The sequence below is a fragment of the Eschrichtius robustus genome, chromosome 16 (genome assembly GCF_028021215.1).
Source record: "Eschrichtius robustus isolate mEscRob2 chromosome 16, mEscRob2.pri, whole genome shotgun sequence".
Classification (NCBI taxonomy): domain Eukaryota; kingdom Metazoa; phylum Chordata; class Mammalia; order Artiodactyla; family Eschrichtiidae; genus Eschrichtius; species Eschrichtius robustus.
This window is the reverse complement of record NC_090839.1, coordinates 34089751-34110049: the sequence shown is the minus strand read 5'-3', so window position 1 is coordinate 34110049 and position 20299 is coordinate 34089751. Positions and strand designations below refer to the sequence as shown.

General features: G+C 44.9%; 1 protein-coding gene across 2 annotated transcripts in view; it reads right to left on the bottom strand.

Annotated features, from left to right (window-relative positions):
• Positions 1–210: 210 nt before the first annotated feature.
• CDS2 (CDP-diacylglycerol synthase 2) overlaps positions 211–20299 on the bottom strand; it is a 59949-nt gene continuing 39860 nt past the window's right edge. For both annotated transcript variants that reach the window (XM_068524703.1, XM_068524704.1), the window contains exons 2-13: positions 16102–16238; positions 14715–14811; positions 13864–13961; positions 11644–11783; positions 9893–9951; positions 9192–9274; positions 6844–6931; positions 6270–6338; positions 5229–5381; positions 3610–3729; positions 3065–3168; positions 211–2806 (exon numbers count right to left, since the gene is read on the bottom strand). In XM_068524703.1, the coding sequence (XP_068380804.1) occupies positions 2674–2806; positions 3065–3168; positions 3610–3729; positions 5229–5381; positions 6270–6338; positions 6844–6931; positions 9192–9274; positions 9893–9951; positions 11644–11783; positions 13864–13961; positions 14715–14811; positions 16102–16238 (1281 nt within the window). In that variant the 3' untranslated portion in view covers positions 211–2673. The remainder of the gene's footprint in view (positions 2807–3064; positions 3169–3609; positions 3730–5228; positions 5382–6269; positions 6339–6843; positions 6932–9191; positions 9275–9892; positions 9952–11643; positions 11784–13863; positions 13962–14714; positions 14812–16101; positions 16239–20299) is intronic.

Here is a 20299-nt window from a genome sequence, read left to right as displayed (position 1 = left end):
CTGGCCCTCGGTTTCCTCATCAGCAAAGGGCTCATGCCTCTCACCTGAGGTACCTCAGAAGGCTGCTGTGAGAATGTACAGGATTCAGATTGAAAAACAAAACAAAAATCTCTAAATCAGGACTGCACAATATGTATGAACACAAAATCAAATGGGAAACATAAAACCATGCATGGGAGTTAGAAACTGAATCCACGACAAGGGAGGGCACACAATTTGTCACATTTTATTTCTCACAAAAAAAATGGATTTGAAGCAAGTTATGCCACTCATTAAGATCTGCACAGCTGTGTGTTATAAGTCTCTGGAAACTTGTCTGTTTGGTGAAAGATTTTCAATAAATGGGAGAAAGAAAAACAATGTGCTATACAGACACAAGGTGGCATCAGTCTCCTGGCTACTGACTACGAAATTCCCCTATTTCACCAGAAAGCAGGCAGGGAATCAAAAGAAAACAAAATCCCGCTGACCCTCAGGCTTTCTTGATGGCAGCTCTGTTGAGCTTCCAGCTGCCGTTTCCCAGGACCCCCATCAGCAGCCACGTCCACAGAAATGTGCCAGGCTCCCTGATCCCAAAGGAAGACCTATTCAAAGGTGGCTCTCTGCTGCCGGGTCCCAGCTGAGACTCCCTGCTCCCAAGGACCCACCATCTGCCCACAGTGGGGTACCATGAGACAAATGTGGCGCCATTTCATCTCTGGTTTGGGGAACCAAGTTCATTCTGCAATCAGAAAACTAGATTCGTTACTAATCACCTCCACTCTTTAAGACTTATTGCTGAGGACAAGCATTTTAAGGACAAGTATTTAGAAAAGGCCTGTAAGTACTTGCTTTTTGGGTGCCCAGGACATGACTCAATACCTGCAGCAGCCTCTGGTACATGTACTTGTTCAGCCAGAATGATGGAATATGGGAATTAGAAGACAGCTCAGAAAATGAGGACCCACAGAGTGATGTGTCTGTCCTACCTAGCGTCATACAGCCAGCACTAAAACCCCACGCAAAAACACATTTTGTTTTTAAGGGGGCCTTGGACCTGAAAAAGAAAAGCCATGTACTGAACTGGAAATAAAAGTTCAGAAGAAGGAAGCTGTTGCACGTGGAAGGTCACACAGCGACTGTGAGCTGAGACATCAAGAGGGGTCTGGCCCGTGCTGGACGCTTCAGTGATCTGGGCTGGCTGTGAGCATCCACGGATGCAGTGAGGCTGAGATAAACAGAAATAGAGCAAAGCAGCACCAGCCCAAGGTGCTGAAGCAAGCTGTTACACCCCCATTTGGCAATGAGAACCAATATGGCACAGAATAATGGAACACACTTGGCCACCAAGCTCTCTCTCCTATACCCCCTTGCTTATTGTCCTGACAAAGAACGTATATTCCAAAAGTCAACCTCACTCCTCTAATTAAAAGGAAACAATAAATAAGTCACAGTTGAAAAAAGGTCCCCCAGTAAAATACAAACTACATTTAAATACAAACTACATTTAAACATTATACAACAAGTGTGCATTTAATCTTCAGAAGCTTCAAACCTCTAATTGGGTTGGGTTATGCAGAGTTGTAAGCAGAACTTTGTGGTTTCAGTGAAGAAGTCATGGTACAACTGAAATCACTGTAAGAAATAAGTGATTTTTAAAACACACACAGATACACACTTGCCTTAAGAGTTATACATATATATATATTATATATATAATATATATACACACACACACACACACATAACACAGCAGCTACGTGGGTGGTCAGCAAGGCCAAGGGCATGGGCATGTGAAAGAGAAGCCCTCTGCTCCCTGCCAAATGGGGAAGCCCCCAGAAAGGATTCAGCAGCAACAAGTCTACAGCACAAACGTGAACGACATCATCCCTGAAAAGACCCAGTTAGCCGACTGCCCTATAGGAGCCACTTGAGCCTAAACCCTGTGGGAAAAGGCCCAATTACAGTATATCCTACTGCATACACTTGAAATAGTACAGTGTGGCTTTTCTCCAGACTATTATAATTTTTCATGCTTTCTGAAAAAAATAAAAACTGAAACCTTCTTTCAGTCTGTGATGAAGCGAGGTGAACCCATATCATAAAGCAGAGCTCATACTCCACAGGATTTGTGAACAGAATGCTTATCTGATTAATAAGTCTTCATCCCTTCAGCCTCAGGAGGTAACACTCCTGTAGCTCCAAGGCAGGGATTACTGAGAAGCCCAGGGAAAGCGCTCCAGTAGTAAAGACATCCAAGCTGTGCACCTCTTCCCTGCTGGGGGTCAGCTACAAAGAGAGCTCGGTGGGGGCTAAACTGGACGAACACGGATGAATGTCCACTCTGATCAAGCCCAGATATGGAAGCTCCAGCTTGGGAGCTAGAAGCACCAAGTAGGTGCTCCAGAGCTGGGCAACACTGTCTTCCACGTTGTTAAAAACTTCGGTTTTAAAAACCCAAATGGTTTTACCCCCATGACTTCTTTCCAACTCAAAGCTGTAGGTTACTTACAACCCAAATCATAAGCACATAGACTGTACACACAGATTTTTTTTTTTTAAATCCACAAATAAAAAACACTGTAAAAAAAAAAAAGACAGTGAGTTGAAGTCTTGTCTTTGTCCAGCTGGGCTTGCCCTGGAGCCCTGCCCCTCACTCAGCCCTGTTCCTGCTCTCCTGGCCCTGGGTGGTCGCTATTCGTCCTCTGTGGCAGCTGTCAGCATCCCCTTGTCAGTCAGGTGAGACTTGAGCATGTTGAAGATGTGGAGCTGCTGATCTGGCCTCAAGGTCAGGAACTGCTGAACCAGCTTACTCGGATTAGGGCCCCTGGAAGAGGATGAAGAAACAGCACTGAGCAAAGCAGGGGCCAAGCAACTTCGAGGGCCTGATTATTCAAGTAGCTGTTCCCTCTCTGGATTCTCTACTAATGGAGGGTAGGGGTCCTCAGGGAATCCATAACTAATAGCAACCGAAAACTGCATTCACATTTGGTTTTTTTCACTCAAACTGAGAAGTAGCTAAAATTCTAGAATTTCACCACACTTAAAAATCCACTAACTTGGTTCAGATGGAAAGGTACTATACCTGATAAAACTGGCAATATACACATTGACAAAGGTGGCCATCAGATACTGGCAGTCAAAGCGATCCATGATGCCTCCATGGCCAGGAATGGTATTGGCAAAGTCCTGTTAGAGGAGGGGAAGGATTGATGAGCCTGGCCTCAGCCAAGTCAAAGCCTGGCTTATGGTCCCACCTCAATGTCCAGCTACTGTACTGAATAGCTGAGGGCAACAGAAAGTGAAAAGTAAGTATTGATTCAAATGCTGAAGCTATAATAGTACACAATCTTATTAAATTACAAAATGTTTCTTTTGAAGAAAGAATATATTAACAAATATACTGAAAATCCAACCACTGAATTTTCTTAGAAACAATGTATCTTCCTTTAACCTACTTAAATTCCATGCATGGGTGAAGAAGAGCACACATTAATAATCAGGGTTCATAGCTTGATATTTTGAAGGGGGTGGTGGCTGATGAGGTGGGACAGGAGGAGGAAGGCAGAAGACGGGTGAAAAGGGGCCCAGCTAGGAGACAATGAGAGGAACAGAAAAGGGTTTTCCTACTTTGATTTTAAAGGCTCGCTTGAATCCACTAGCGAAGAACCCTCCAAAGGGGCCAATGAGTGAAGCAAAAGTGGAGAGGGCAATGCTGTGAATCTGGAAGGGGTACATCCGGACTGTTTTCTGAAAAGAATAAATGAAGTCAGTCGAGATGCCTGCAAGCCCAGGCTTATTACTTGTTAACATTAAAAAACAAACAAACAACAACAACAACAAAGCCACCTCTTTATGAAACTATTTCTCTCCCCCAACCCCAAAAAAATTTAGGAAGAAGACTGGTTTGGGGGTTTTTGTTTGTTTTTGGTAAATCTCTAATATATGGCTTAATAGAGGACATTAAGGTATTACGCATTCAGTCTACAGCAATATGATGTTTTGGTTGAAATGTATGAAGAAAATCTAGCCCTACAAGGATACGTTGTTGAAAAAAGGAAGAGTATTTTAGCACCGTCTTTTCAGATAATTATGGGTATTCTCTGATACTACACCAGAACTTAAGTGGTAGTTTTCTAAAAATTTGGTGCAATGTGGAATCTGAAAGCCTATCAATGACCGTTTTGTACTCTTACATTAAAATCCATTGGTCTACCTTGCACTTTGAATGGATCGTTTACCTGTGCATGACTGTGTAACACCATGCACTGGCCATTTCAAAAATACTGGTTCACTGAGTTACAAATGTAGACAAATGTAGACAAATTTTGCCATACAATGTCAAAATGTCATATGTTAAAATCACCACAGATCCCTCAGAAAAGCCTTTAAGTATTAAGAAGCTGTCAAACTTACAGTAGCAGGTATACACTTTCCAAAACTCTAATTTGTACTTGAAAGCCAAATTTTATCGTTGGTAACAACTACTGTCAGTTGTTTTCTTGAAGTGACAGACTCACTTTGTTCCTTTTCAAGAAAAATGTCTGCCAAAAATCCAAATCTGAAAAATTAGTTTGTTGGTTCTTTTCAAGTAAAAATTATGTCCCCATAAAAAAGCCGCTAGTTCAGCTCATAACTCAAGCAGGTGCACACGCAGTCTTCCTTTAGGTAAGCACTGTCCTGTAGCATTTAGCAGAAGCATTTTATGTATAATTTCCATTTTGGTACCAGAGCATTAGAAAGGTGTGTATTCAAGGGTCAAGATTTAATAAAATTAATAATTTTACTATTTCATCAAAGACACTCTTAAGGTGAGCTGGCTGAGTCTTCCTGTGAGTACGTGGCATAATGAATTCAATGACAGTCCAGTTTAGTGCCACTGCCTTCACTCATGCTAAGGTGCCAGCACTGCTTTTGCACCATCATGGCAAATGTTGACAAAGTGAAAAAGTGAAACTTTCTTCATTACGTTACGAAGAAAGTACAGACCCCCTGAGAGGACCTCAGGGTGCCCCAGGATCCAAAAGCACACTTTCAGAACCCTGGTCTTAATGATTTAAAGAGGGAGGAAATGTCTCCTCCTGTCCTCACCCTGAACTGACTTGAGCAATTCTCCAACCTGGGGCTTACAAGCTTGGGGGAGGGAGGAAGCTAGCTGTTTTTGAGGGAAGGCAGTGGTGGAGAGGGGGCTCTCTCTTTGTAGTCACTATGCAGCCAAGGATCATTCGCCCCATGTGAGTGGCACATACCCAGCCAATGACCGACTGGATCACCCCAGGAATGTTGTACTCCTGCAGACGAAACAGGTCCGAGGGCTCACAGTCCACAGTGAAGCTGTTGGTATCATTGTTGTACTCCACGGGGCAGACAAAGCATCTGTACCCGGACATCACATAGGACAACTGAGGATGAGAACAGACAGACAAAGGAGACAAGTTCCAGCCATCTTGCCTGGGCAGCACACGCCTGGTTCAGCCAAGTCCCTCACAGTGCCTAGCACCCTAAGTGCAAGCTATGCACTAAATCATAGGTTCATATTTCACCATATGTGTATTTTACCTGTATCTGGAAAAAAAAAATGAAAAAGAGGCTGATGGCCCACTGAGGCCTCAATGTACTTGCTCCAACAACCAGGCCCTGAATAAACCCAGGAAAGACCTGAGGGAATTTGGGCAAAGAACTACAAGAAGTTTCACCCCATTTGGAGGAGCAATGGTCCATTTTTCTCAGGATCCCTTAATTCAAAATGGCAGGTGGTGAGGGGAGTGGTATAGTGAGAGGAAGACAACCAGGAGGGGAGAAAGCTGAAGAGCAGTAAGTAGGGAGTCAGCCCTGAAGGGCAGCTGGACAACTCTGAAAAGGGGAGAGACTGGCCTGAGGGTCAGAAGCAGCAAATGGTGCTCTAGAAAGGGCTGGGAGATGATTCCTCTCCAGGCAAGACACCCACAGGAGAAAATCTGGGTTAGAATGGCATATCCCACCTCACCTCTTACTCTCAGGCAAAATACCAAATGCCTGGACAAGAATGCCATCTCCTGAGTGTTGCCAGGCCTCAGCCTGAGAGGAGTACAAGGTGTGCACGGCCCCCACTCCTCTACTGCTTAAAGACTGGCAGATAAAGGACAGCTGGCACTGCCCATGCCATGTTCATGCCCCGCTACAGGGCAAGGTTGCCATTCAGCAGGACAGAGTCCTTGGCCTCGGGGGACATGCTCACTAGCCGTGAATGGGCTTTGAAGGTGGGTGGGAGGCCTCTGCCCATCCCCCACCCAGCTGGGAGCACCACCTACCAGAAGGCCAAATACCACAGTAGCAAAGCAGCCCCCAATGAAGCCTTCCCAGGTCTTCTTCGGGGACAGCTGTGGACAGAGAGCAAGTTCTTAAAAAAAGGCATTTTGATAACTCTAGCTTTGGGAATAATGATTAACTGTTAAAAGTCTTTCTACTATTAAAAAAACTCATTCAATTAAACCCCTCACCTTCTAAAATACCCCATACTTGGTTTCCTTGTTCCCTGCCTGATAGCCCTCAGTTTCCTTTCTGTTTCAATTGGCCAAATAATTTAATTATATTATAAAACAGCAAACTAATGATAACACTCAAATTCAGATCAAAGCCACAAAAGTGTGCCTACGCCATCTATAAAAATATTTTCCCTATTAGCTCTTTTTTTTTCCTATGAGTAGTTGTCAAGTCTTCCTCTGGCTTTCCTCTTGAAGCTAATTTATTACTAGCCTTTCATCAGGATGACATAAAGATGTACACACCAGCTAGATCTCTTCTGTCTCCTAAGCTGATCTACTCATAATTGAAAGCACCACCCTCCCCTCACGGTGATGGTCCGTGTTAGGGTGATCCACTTACCTTGATGAGTGGGGTCCGACCAAAGAAGAAGCCAAACATATAGGCCATGATGTCATTACAGATCACACAAGAAATGGGGACAATGAACCTAGGAAATAAACCAAAGTAAGAATCAATGCTACCAAGACGATAATACCTCAGAAGTCCACAAAACAATGCCATTCATAAATTTCAGTACCACAATAACCCATATAGTACTTATTAACCATTAAGGAATAAGTTTAAAAGAAATAAAATGCCACATAAGCCATACCTAGTACCCGGCACATAGCGGCATTCAAATGTTTACTGAATGACTACTGAATAAATGGAGGTGGTATTCTATAAAATATCATTTGTTCTTTTTTCATTATAAAGTAATATAAAAATTTAAAGTGTAAAGAAAAGAAAAAATAAAAAGTTGCCTGTTTCCCCTATCCCTATCTCCATTCTCCAAAATAACTACTTTTAATCATTTCTGACTTTTCTTCTTCTAGCAGTTACCTCCATAATCCTAAGTAGTACATTTATTATCTATTTCATAATTTACTTTTTTTTTTTTTTTTAAACTGTTTATTACTAGCTCTAGTGAGCCCAACTTTTCCCCAGGACTACACTGAGAGCAAGACCAAGTACATATAGCCAGATTTCTTCTCTGCCTCCCTCTGCTGGTCTGGTCATCCCCACCACGAAAAAAAAGGGACAGTTTCCAAACTTGTACCATCTCTCTCTTCTCACTTTCTGCTCTCTGACAGTCACTTTTTTCAAATTTCCTCTATTACAGTTTAACATAACATACATAAATCCTAGCCCCTCAACTACAGGCAATATTTTCTGACTTCCTGCTTGTTAAGGTAGGGATTTAGAGCACCTGTATCCACCCAACCACCCATAGTATTTACTTTGTTGAGGCTTCTAGCAACATTCTCTGCTCTGCACCTATAATTAAGTCTTGAAGGTTCAGTCTAAAAACCAATAACTAGAGATTTTAATATGATTCACTCTAGAACCAAGTGGTATGTCTAGCCCTAAACATGAGAACTTAGCATGAGCCCCTCTTTAGAATTACTTAACAAAACTCCGAAAGAGAGGGAGAGTACATCTCCTCAGGCCATTATCATTATTTTAAACATAATAATGCCCTAAGGGGAACATTTAGATGAGCTAGTCCCTGTTCTAAGCACTTTACATATTTTTACTAATTTATTCCTCAGGCAGTGGGTATTACTGTGCCTTCACCCTGAGAACAGGAAACAGAGGCACAGTTTGGGATTTTTTTTTTTTTTTTTTTTTTTTAATTTATTTTTGGCTGTGTTGGGTCTTCATTTCTGTGCCAGGGCTTTCTCTAGTTGCAGCAAGCGGGGGCCACTCTTCATCGCGGTGCGCGGGCCTCTCATTATCGTGACCTCTCTTGTTGCAGAGCACAGGCCCCAGACGCGCAGGCTCAGTAGTTGTGGCTCATGGGCCCAGTTGCTCCGCGGCATGTGGGATCTTCCCAGACCAGGGCTCGAACCCGTGACCCCTGCATTGGCAGGCGGATTCTTAACCACTGCACCACCAGGGAAGCCCACAGTTTGGGATCTTAATCACAGTACTTTAGCACCTCATATACACAAGGATATGCCTTCACATTTTCACTAAAAGCATAGCTTCTTCAGTCAGCCTACTGATTTCTATCAATGGTGATAGATTTCCTGCTGAAACCATTGCATTTGTGGAATAAAATCTACTAAGTATATCATTCTTTTGACACACTGCCAGATTCCATTCGCTAATAGTTTATTTAGTATATCTATAATCATAAAAGAAATCAGTTTATCATTCTTGTTTCTCCCTCCCTATGCTTTTATCAGTTTTAATATTAAGGGGTGGATAAAACTCAGCTGCTATCATTGGTCATTTTTTCCAGGTGTGGATTCTTATGCAATTTTCAAAGTTCTTTTATAGTTACTGATCTATTCAAGTTTTCTTCTTCATGACTTTTACTCGGTGACCTCTTGTCAGGAAATCATGATTTTTTCTTCTAGATTTTCAAATTTGTTGCCATATAGTTTGTCTTTGATTCTTTAAATATCTCTACACCTGTTAGTCTAGAACCGTGGTTCTCAAAGTGTAGGTCCCAACCAGCAGGATCAGCATCACCTGGGAATGTACTCGAAATTCAAGTTCTCAGGCCCCACCCCATAGCTACTGAAGCAGAAACTCAGGAGTGGGGGGGCCCAGCAACCTGTGTTGCAACTAGGCCTGCAGGGGATTCTGATGTAGCTCAGGTGAGAACCTCTGGCTTAGACAGTTAATCAGGGTTTCTCAGCCCACCTATACGAGAACACCTACAAAGTAAAAGGAAAAATCCCCCCAACATCACTCACCAGATCATTCCTTCAAACAGGTTGTGGATAACAAGATGTGACTGGGTTACAACAATCAGTAATGTTACATGGGTCCAGCCAAACTGCAAAAGAAGATAAAGGATAAACTTTACCTTTACCTTTTCTATAAACTTTATAGAAAATTGCTTAGAAACAGGTAGGAAAGATATCTGCTTCTGTACCTGTCTAACAGGAAGTGAAAAGGTATAGAACAGGCCTCTGGGAAGAACTATGTTCCCCAGCTACGGTTGCCATCAAAAGGAGGGCCCATATGGCCCACCAGTTAGTCCTTCTATGCTCCAAAAGCCTGGGTATTTCTCATTTTCTTAGTAAGTATTTATTGAGTGCTTAGGACACTCAGAGAGGGGATGTTTTTAGGTTGAGGGAGTGATATAGTAGGCAGGATATCTATGGGCAATGCCTAAAGCTTCACCTTGAGCCTTACCTGGAGGCCACCCTCAGGTCCAGAGGGCAAAGACTACTTAGGGTGTAAATTACGTAACAGTGATTGGGTCTAGGTGGATAAAGAGCCACCAAACTTCACTGGGGATGCCTCCTTCATCCTCTAGGTTCTAGATGCATAAGAACAGACTGCATTCCAGGGTTTTGATTTATCACAGAAGGGATGAGAGGCCTGTGGAGTTTCCACAGAATTTCACTTATGCCAAGAATTTTGACACTGATGCACATATTTCCCTTACCATGTAGAACTGCAGTCGATAATGCTTCTTGACCAGACTCAGCACAAACATGCAGAATCCTAGTTTGAGGAAGAGGAGGAGAAAGGGCAAAATGAATCACATTCTGCATTTATCTTTGTCCTAGTCATTTCCTTTAGCTGTGTTAAGCAGTCCTTTGCTAATTTCCTGGCAGCAGTTAACCAGGGCACAAATTCATAGCCCAAGGGAATAAAACCAGATAAGCAGTCAGAAGGAAAAAATGACTCCTTCAAGACAATTAAAGGAAGGCAATATTTTAAAATCTTGCAGACTACACTCAACTTAGGACAATGTTCACCAGATAGAAATGTTTTGATCCTAGAGCAGGGGCCAACAACAGTCAGGCCAGCTGCCTGTTTTTATAAACAAACTTTTATTAGAACACAACCATACCTATTTGTTTACATATTGTCCAGGGTTCCTTTTGTGCTACAATGGCAGAACTGAGGAGCTGCAACAGAGACCCTATAGCCCCCAAAGCCTATAATATTTATTATCTGGACCTTTTAAGAAAAAGTTTGCCAATCTCTGTCCTAAAGAACAAGCAGAAGGGGGATCCACCTGGTACAGGGCCAAGGCCATCCTTGCATCTCTCTCCTACTGACCCATACGACCAAACTCTCCAGGAAGAAAAAGGATTTTACCCATAAGTGTGCTGGGTCCCTCAAAAGCAGCCCTGCCCAGAAGAGAGCACATCACTATTCAAGACCCCTGGCCTCCCTTTGTGGGGCTGCTCCCAGGCTCTGAGGCATGCTCTCTATCCTCAACACAGCAGACCTCTCGGAAGTGGACTTCATATTTTAATAGCCAGGTGTCATTCACAGAGCCAAGTATTGCTATCAAGCTGATGAACAACAGGTAAGACTGAAACGTATTAGGTCAGAACAAATTTCTCATATGCCTCAAACTGGCTTTGAGGGTAACTATGAAGAACGCATTACTAGCATTACTGTACAGTCTTAACTGAGTTTAGATTGACAGAGCACTTCACTGTTTGTCAAGTTGCAATGTATCTGATCAAATCCTCACAGTAATGCTCCTGTTTTAGCTTTAGATTACAGAAGAGCTAACTGAGATTCAAAGAGTAAGCTCCTGGCTCCTTTGAAGTCACAGGTCTTTTTAAACCCAATCAATAAAATTTCTAATACACTGCAATGTCCCTTTTTTTAAAATTAATTTTTATTGGAGTATAGTTGATTTACAGTGTGTGTTAGTTTCTGCTGTACAGCAAAGTGAATCAGTTATACATATACATATATCCACTCTTTTTTAGATGCTATTCCCATATAGGTCATTACAGAGTACTGAATAGAGTTCCCTGTGCTATACAGCAGGTTCTTGTTAGTTATCTATTTTATATATAGTAGTGTATATGTCAATGCAATGTCCCTTTTTATATACAAGTTCCTGGGTGGTTTCTGTTTCAGTCACACTGCAGAATCTCTGCCAAGAGGACAGTCAGGACACGACCATGCTATGCAGTCCTCCAACAGAGGCTGGAACACAAGGACAGGTGGCACAAACTCAGCCTCCACAACCACACAAGCCCCTTGGTCTCATTTCTCTTAGTAAAAAGCTGCTACAGCTCACGTAAGGCAGAACCCTTAGCTCTGCTCCCCTAAGTGGTCAGAGTTAATGTCATCAAAACCTTACATTGACCAAGAAATGCCCCAACTCAGCAGACATGCAAAAATAAGACATACACAACAACTGGTGAGCTGCTTGACGCATACCTGTTAGATAGAGAGTAAAGGAAATGAATCGGTGGTATTTACTGAGAATCCGCAAAGGTTCCTCTCTCTGGACCAGAGTGAAGAAGTAATCTGTCACTGTTTCGCCATAGAAGAAATAATTTACACACAGTAGAAAGTACCTGTAAAAGAATACAGGTCACTGCCAAGGGAAGCACATGTGGCCCCTCCTTTAAAGCGAGGCTGTTAGAAAGCCTCGAGGACCAGAGGTCCACCTGACCCCCAAGACCCCCGGGGGCAGCTCACACAGGGACAAGCAGACCACCGTTCCCTGTTCTCTGGTGACACTGCAGGTGAGACGTTTATCTAGAAATTTGTGGCTTTCATTCACTCTCCATTTATCATAAACTTGGGACTCAAGTTTTTGCCCCTTCTGTAGCATTACCAGGCCTAACTTAGCACTCAAACCGTAAGACAACCCTCTGAAAGGCACCTCATCCTGCCTCCGCAGTCTTACTTCCACTCTTCCTGACACAAACCTTGCACACCTATCAAAATGGACTTCTCTGGCTTTGCCACCTATCTGCTTGGTTCCCTTCTTTTCCCTGCCTGGAATATGCTCTTCGCTTACCCAGTTTATCACTCGTTGCTCAAATACCATTTTCTTCATAAAACCTTGCACGACCTAACATGATATCTGCCTCCCCTGCATTTATTTCTATAGTACAAAGTATTTGCTCCTTCCACTAAGCAATTAATTATGCTTCAGACTGTCTTCCTCTCTGATGCCTGGCTTTGACACACAAACCTTTCACTAGCACTAACTCTTCATTTGTTTATAACCTCTCTCCTCTACTGGAAGGAGCTCTGAAGAGGGAGAAGACATGGCTCATATACCTTTGCGGCCTCACTGGTGTTTCTGAGTACGGGAACCAGCAGCCCCACTCTAAACACTCAACAAGGATCCAGACAGAGGAAAGAGGGGAGAGCTTCTCTCTTCCATTTTTTCTTTTTTTTTTTTTTTAATTGTGGAAGTTCAAGAACTCCAATACTGGGTTTGTTCTCTGTTATGTGAAAAATACTTCCTTTGTACAGTGACCAGAGTCAGGGGTCAGACATCCTGAGTATGTTAACAAAATTCATAAGATTGCTTTCCAGCTATAGAAGACCCACAAGAGAGGCCTACATCGTAACCCAGGTGGCAAGCACAGGCCCTGTGGAGACTGTGAGACAGCTTGTGCTGCTGGATGCCGAGGAAGCATCTCTCAGAAGTATGTGTCCAGGCCAAGTCCGAGCACATCAACTCCCTTGGCCATAACCAAGTTGCCGGGGCCCAAAACACTACTCTCCGGACTGGTAAGTAATGAAATCAATGCCAGAGACCCAGCACAGCAGGGTGAGAAGAGTCTGTATTTGCCCCAAGTCTTCTCAGGGCTACGCAGTGCTCTGCTCACATGTCACCACCTGAGAAGAGTGTGGTCAATACAGCAGCGAGTTTCAGATCGGGAAGGGGTCTCGGACATCATCTGCACTATAGGTTTTGATCCTGTTTTTGCTTCAAGATAGCCAAGCCCAGAATTCCCTGGTGGTCCAGCGGTTAGGACTCTGTGCTCTCACTGCTGAGGGCCCAGGTTCAATCCCTGGTCAGGGAACTAAGATCTTGCATGCAGCGTGGCGTGGCCAAAAAAAAAAAAAAAAAAAAAAAGCGCCAAGCCCCTTCCTAGGAGGAGAAAGCAGAGTTCCTCTGCGGAGCCCAGATCCCCTGCACTCAGTCTCACTCCTGCCCACTGGCACCCAAGGAGCCTCCGAGGAACTAGGGCTCCAAAACCACAGTTTGAAAAGCACTGAGTAGGTCTCAACCATCTGTTTTAAGGGTGAGGAAGTCAAGTTCCAAAGACAGCAACACCAGTACTGACAACTCCCAGATGACTCTTGTGGGATGCTGAGATACTAGAGCATGAGAAATGTACTGATCTAGAAAAGGGGGGCCATTGTGCAGAGTCTAAGGAATCCAAATACTGATGCAAACACGGTCACAGATGCAGCTGGTCTGGTTTCTTCTGAGGAAGAGTCCAGACTCCGGGTAACTACTCAAACGCTCCTCACAGGCCAACCATACAGTCCGGCCTATGCAATACTTGGGTCTCAAAGGCTGTGAAGGTCCATGGCCATCACGGCCTCCCTCCCACCATGACTGTAAATACCTACCACAAAACACTCGTCCAAATCTGTTAAGGGTTTCTGTGGGGCTAAAGAGCTTACCAGCTGAGGGTTCTGAACCAGGGCAGGTCATAGGAGTGGTAGACATTGTAGCCAATAGTGATAATCTCATGGAAACACTTAATCTGAACACACATCACCTGTGGACACAAAAGAATTAGAACACTTGTCAACTCCCCAATTCTTATGATCTTTGGAAACAGAAACCAACAGGTCAAGGGCCTTCAAGAAAAAACACTATATTTAAGAATAATGTCAGTCCTTCAGTGATTCTGCTCTCCTCCTTTCTCTCTCACACCACCCCACAGGGCAGTGAGGCCCTTTAAGTCACACAGAGTAGATGCAATTTCTCACAATAAATATATGCTTCTGAAACTTCAATTAACTTTTTATTGTAGAACACCCCCCTCCTCGGGACTCAATATCTTCCATTCTTGACTTTGAATAGAAATACATACTTGAAAAGTCCCAACTGCTCTGCTCAGCACTCATCTGTTAGTCATTTGACCCTGTCTATGACAGTGGGAAGACTAACAGCAAAGTACTGTGGACTGGGATTTCTTAACAAAAAAGTCCTAAACCTAGGAGGGAGACTCCAGGAAAACAAGAAACAAAACCAAGAGTCACACAGAATCGTAGCCAGGGTCCCAGTTTGATCAAAGAGCTGAAGTAATAAAATCAAATTTTAAAGTGATCTTTAATTCACACACAAATGGCCCTCCAGTTGGCTGCTGGAAGGTGAGAAATCACAGCTATTCTAAGGCATATGTGGTCTGAAGAGCCTGGACCCCAAGTGATTCCCAGAACCAACCCAACACCTGGCACATAAAATGACCAGTCCTGCAGGGAAAAGTGAAGGCAAAACTATAAAACAGCATATAAATGGCACTTACAATCATCATTAAAACCATTGGTCCCAGGTAAATGATGATGAAGAAAAATGCAATCATGGCCAAAGTCAAGATGCCTCTCACCCACCAGTTCTTCCATCTAAGTTAGAGAGGAGGGGAAGGAGAAAACATGTCAGGAGCCCAGAAAGAACTGAGGCACAAACCCAAGGGGGATGGTTCTTCCTGGGTTGAAAGGGCCCTGAGGTCAATCCTTTCCAGGAGTATGTCCTTCACCTTGACAGAGGCAGTAGCCCAGCAGCCACATGCTGGGAGGAGCAGGGCCGCCAGAGCCATCACATCATCCACGCTAAACTCAGCAAGTGCTCCAAGGTCCACAGAAAAACACACCCAGCTTGTGTCTTAACAAAGGAATCAGGCAAAAGACCCAAGGGAACAATGCCCTCTACTTCTGTATCTACTTGGGTGGCTTCTATGGGCTTCTCTATCTGAGGAAAAAACTATGAACATTTTTCCTGCAGCAGAATCCTAAATTGCTCTGACCCTGCATCGCTATGGTGATAACAGTATCAAACACAGTGGTAATAATAGCTATCATACGTATGTACCTGGCACTTCTATAAGGACTTTACATGTATTAATTGATTCAACCCTCAACACCACTAGCTTTTACAACAGATGAAGAAAGGAACGCACAGTTCATACACCTGTGAAGTGCTTAAGCTGAGATCTGAATCCTGGGAGTCTGTCTGGCTCCAGAACCCATGCCCTTAACCATTGCACAATATAGCCTTTCAAAGGGACAAATGTGTGGGAGGCATGCCCAAGAACACTCTCAGATAATGTTTTGGGGTCTTACAAGAGTTTGCCTTTTTAATCTGCCCACGCAGCTGGTATCGGAAGGACCAGAACCTCAAGGGAACAAAATTTTAACCCTGAATTCACCCAAGTTGAGATGTTTCTCAATTCTTATAGGAAAATTCAAGGAATGTCCACAATGTATGTGTGTGAGAGAGGGAAAACTGAACTCTTAACTAGAAACTTGGGCTCCTCAGTGTAAAGCAAGCTGCCCATTAGTCACAAACCCCAAGGATCATTCATCTTCATGTGCTGTGTCAGTGACCACCCCCATATCCACACGTTCCTCCTCCTTGGACAGCACCTCCCAGACAGCCTAGAGCACCCTCCAAGGCCAGATCCACCCAGGCGGCACTCGTAGTCACTGTTAAGCACTAGATGACACTCAATGCAGCCCTAGGCAAAGGCAGGGGAGACTGTGGCCAATGAAAATGGGCAGGCCTGCACCTCACACTCTAATAAGATGTGGGCTCCTGCTACAAGACTGTGGGCTCTCTAAGGTCTTCGGGTCTTCCATGGCACTTGGAGACAGTGCAAGCCCCCAGCAAGCAGTTGCATCATTAAGCCAAGGTACCTTGAAGACAAGTTGGAAAGGGCCCTGTTGAGGACCTCTGGGGTATCATCTACAGAGGTTGGTAGGGTGACGGCTTCCACTCGGCTCTCACTGTCCGATGCAGTCTCTCCATCTGCCTTTGCTTCTGCCTCCGACTCCTACATAGCAGAAAAACAGAAGAGGAAAAGGTCACAAGAGCTGAGTAGGATACTGGGTGTACACATCCAAAAAGACCCATCCACCTTTGAAAACCCCTCTCCATCAACACCTAAGTCACACAGGGAGCAGCCCCTGCTCTGCCACAAGCTATGGACTCTCAGAACCACCAAGACAGGCTGGGCTCTCCCAGGGAAAGCCGGGTATTCAGGCTATTGCCCCCCTCAACAGGGCTCCCCAAAGTCCACAGTGTTACTTCCAGACTTCATAAGAACACCCCATAAGGAGGCTAGCCCCACTCAGTGTGGAAGCCCTATGGGACCACTAACTCGAGTCACTGCTTTACCAGGACTGGTGTGCACCACTGCCCTCTCCCTGCCACCAGGCCTGGGCATCAGCAGACACTTCGATGTCACTCACAGAGTTGCCACCAGGCCCCAGCCACATAAGGAAATGCTCGCAGGAACTCACCCTGCTCCCCAGCCTGTGTGGAGGGACCAGAGCCATGCCAACAACAGGTTCTCCATCCAAAGTACCATGGAGCAGGCTGCTCTGCATCCTAGGGACCATCCTTCTACTCAGAGCTTTTATTTCTTAGGAGAATTTAGAATAGCTGCTGTGAGAAGAGGTGCAGGAGAAATCAAATCACTTGGAATCAGAGTAACAATACTACATAGTATTTGAATAGCCCTCCACAGTTTTGAGAGCATCTCCCACACCTGTGAACATCTGAGCAGCTCTGGGAGGAAGGGAAGGAAGACAGAAAGATCCCTGTTTACAAATGAAGAAACAGGGGCTCTGAGAAATTCGATGGCTGGCCCCAAATCTCCTACTAACCAGGTCTCTGACTTCAGTGTGTTCATCCCACTAGATTTCCTTTTATTTAAGCATCTCGGAATCCATTTTATTCTTCAGTAAGAGATTCAGAATAAAGTAAACTGAAAATGGCAAAAGGATGTTTCACCAAAGTGTCAAAGATTTCATTACATACATGTGCAAACAAAAAAAGTTATATCTTTCTTCAAATTGGACAATTTGAATTTCCCTGATGACTAATAAATATATGAAACTGAGGATCCTTTCACATGTTTCTTGGCCATTTGGATATCGTCTTCTGTGAAGAGTCTGTCAAGTCATTGGCCAGTTTTCTACTGAGTTTTCTTGCTTTCCTTTTTATTGATTTGTAGGAGTTTTTTTTAATATGTTCCAGATTTAAGTACTCTGTGTCACTAACCTGTTCCTCCAGCCTTCTCTAACCCCCACGCCCTACCTCAGTCCTTCCCTCTCCTACAATCAGACCTTCTCCCTCCCACTCAGCACTGGCCACAACGGGGACTTGGTGGGAGATTTTATAATTGTCTTCTGCCCCAACTGACCATAAGGTCCCTAAAGACAAGGATTATAACACCTTTTTCTCAGGATATCCTCATGCCTGGCACACAGATACTTACATAAAATACTTACAAATATATGGAAGGATGGTGGGAGGAAGAGAGGAATTAATTCCAGGTGTGGTAAAGCTGCCCCTGCCCTCATAGAGACAGCTGTTTCTAAATTAACTTACAACTGATAACACCACAAAACAGAGGCTTTAACTACTGCAGAACTGCTGATACAGAGACAGCAGGCTTTGGTAAAGAACTTATGGAGGCACTTTGCTGTACAGCAGAAATTAACACAACATTGTAAATCAACTATACTTCAATTTAAAAAAAAAAGAACTTATGGAGGTGGCCTCATCCGTAGGATCTGAGGGGAAAAGCCACAACTTCCGATGATGGGGTCAGTGCTCCTTCCTCCGCTACGCTTAGCCAGTGGCTCTGGACAAGTCACCCAAGTGTTGTACTCTGCTTCCTCACCTAATAAAAGGAGCCCAGAAAGGACCCTCCTTATCTGGTAGGGGTTCCCTAGAAAGATTTAACCAAACCCCCACCCAGAGCTGTGTCCTATTCCACTGCCCCACAAGGTTCTGAAATGCATGGATAATGTGGGATTATCCCTCTCTGATGAGACTGCGTGAAGACTGAGGCATTTGGAACAGCTCTTCATTCTTCACGTTAACATTATCATCCTCTCCCCATCAGCTACCATCAGGAATATGAGGTAACGATGCTATGGGATTATCTAGATCTGACCCCTAAACCAAGGGGCTTCAAAATGCAAGTACCAGAGCCCCACCAAGGCTTCCCACAGATGTCGTCCAGGAGTACCTAGAAGCCACAGGGACTGAGGTGAGCACAGCAGGCGAGAGGACACAGGCATGCGTGCATGCACACACACAAGCCCTAGCACAGTTTATTTTTAACTTATCCATCCTGTTGTCAAGGAAACTCACAAAGGCTGCTGGTTCCCCAGGCTAGGAAGGGCCGGAAGGAAGCCAGGCAGAGCCCCTGCAGGGGAGGGGCAGGGAGCTCCGGCTCGGTACTAAGTCTCTGGACTTCACAGGCCCTTTTACGAACGTTAGCCCAGATATCGCCATATCCGACTCCTCTCCTTCCTTGCTAGGAAGAAGTGCAGTGAAGAGAGGTATCCTGAAGCAGAAAGTAGTAAAAGGACAGAGAGAAATGTTACAAAGATGCTGTGACTGTTGTTACTGTCAAGACATCAGGGGGCCTGGGATGAACAACTAAGAAATGAAGTAAACACCCTAAAGAAACAAGCCTGAAGGAGATTAACTTTCCAGGTGTCACCTGCCTGTAAGCAAGTAACTCACTCCAGGGTCCTGGATAAGCATCCTCAGAGCCCTTACCTGGAGGTCTCCTCAGAGCAGGAGACAAACACCTACACAGACAGCCACTCTCCCACAAGCTGAAACAGAGCCAAAAAAGGCAGAAGGGCAAATTCCTGTGCGGGAGGGAAGAGCACAGCTGGGAAGACATGGATCAGGGTGGGGCAAGTCGGCCAGCTCTCCGGGCTCCAGGTGGGGATGTCGAGAAAGCAGGGCAAGGAACAGAAACCTTGGAGAACCTGGAATCCTGCGGTGTTCTGGCTCCTCCCCATGCACGGGCAGGGCCTTCCACTTGGGCCACTCATGCCCGAGTGAGGAGGCGAATGCTGGCGGCAGCTTCCATAGTGGGCCCAGAAGGAGGCAAAAACCTGGAGCCCAAGTTTTCACCCAGGAGAAAGTGGCACACGAAGGACCAAGAGTCAGAGATGTCAAGCGCTTCACTGGTTTGCTCCTCCAGGGGATGGTGAGACAGGCAGACGTCAAGGAAGACTTTCTGCAGGAGGCAGTGGCGGCAGCCAGTCAAATCCCAGCCCTGGTGCTCATGACACTCAGCACAGGCCTCCAGTCTCTGGTCTTACCACTGGGGAAAGGACCCCCTACCTCAGACGGTTGTTGGGATGATCAAATGCAACATCAGTGAAAGTCTATTAAAACTATAAAGGGACTGAATAGCAACAGGCACCTGCTGCACCCATACACACACCCACCCCCCAGTAGGCTGACCATGGCACACAGGACAGGAGCCCAAGAACCCTAAACACCTACCCCAGGCAACTGGGCACCCTTCCCAAGGAGGGTAGAGTGGTGAAAGAATGGTGGTTATCAGGCTTTGCTGGGGCCCTGGGCTAATCAATTCTGTGAGCTCAGCATCTGCCTGCTTTGCTTCCTCTTTCCTGTTTTCCATTCATCCAACAGGCGGCCCCAACTCAAAAATGATCCACTTCTCAAAGCTCCCATGAAAGGTGGAGGTCTAAGACACAGGCAGCAGTAGGTGGCTGTGCTCCCTGACGGGGGATGTGTATAGCACAGTCCACTGAGGTGTGGGAGGGAATATTAGGACTTATTTCTATTTAGCTCACTCAGCTTTCCTTTCCTGTGCATGCTTTATAAGGGACCTATCAGCACAGGTATATAACTGAGTGAGTCTGTGCAAGCTGGGGCACATGGTAAAAACATCACATACATGTTGGACACGGTGGTGTGTCAGTGACTGTGGTCTTCTTGATTCCCACTGCACTGGGCGGTGCCTGGAACATAGCAGGCACCCGAAGATTTGTTGGACTAATGAGCTAATTAATTCTACTTAACCTACCATGGACCAAAGTGTCTGTTTGC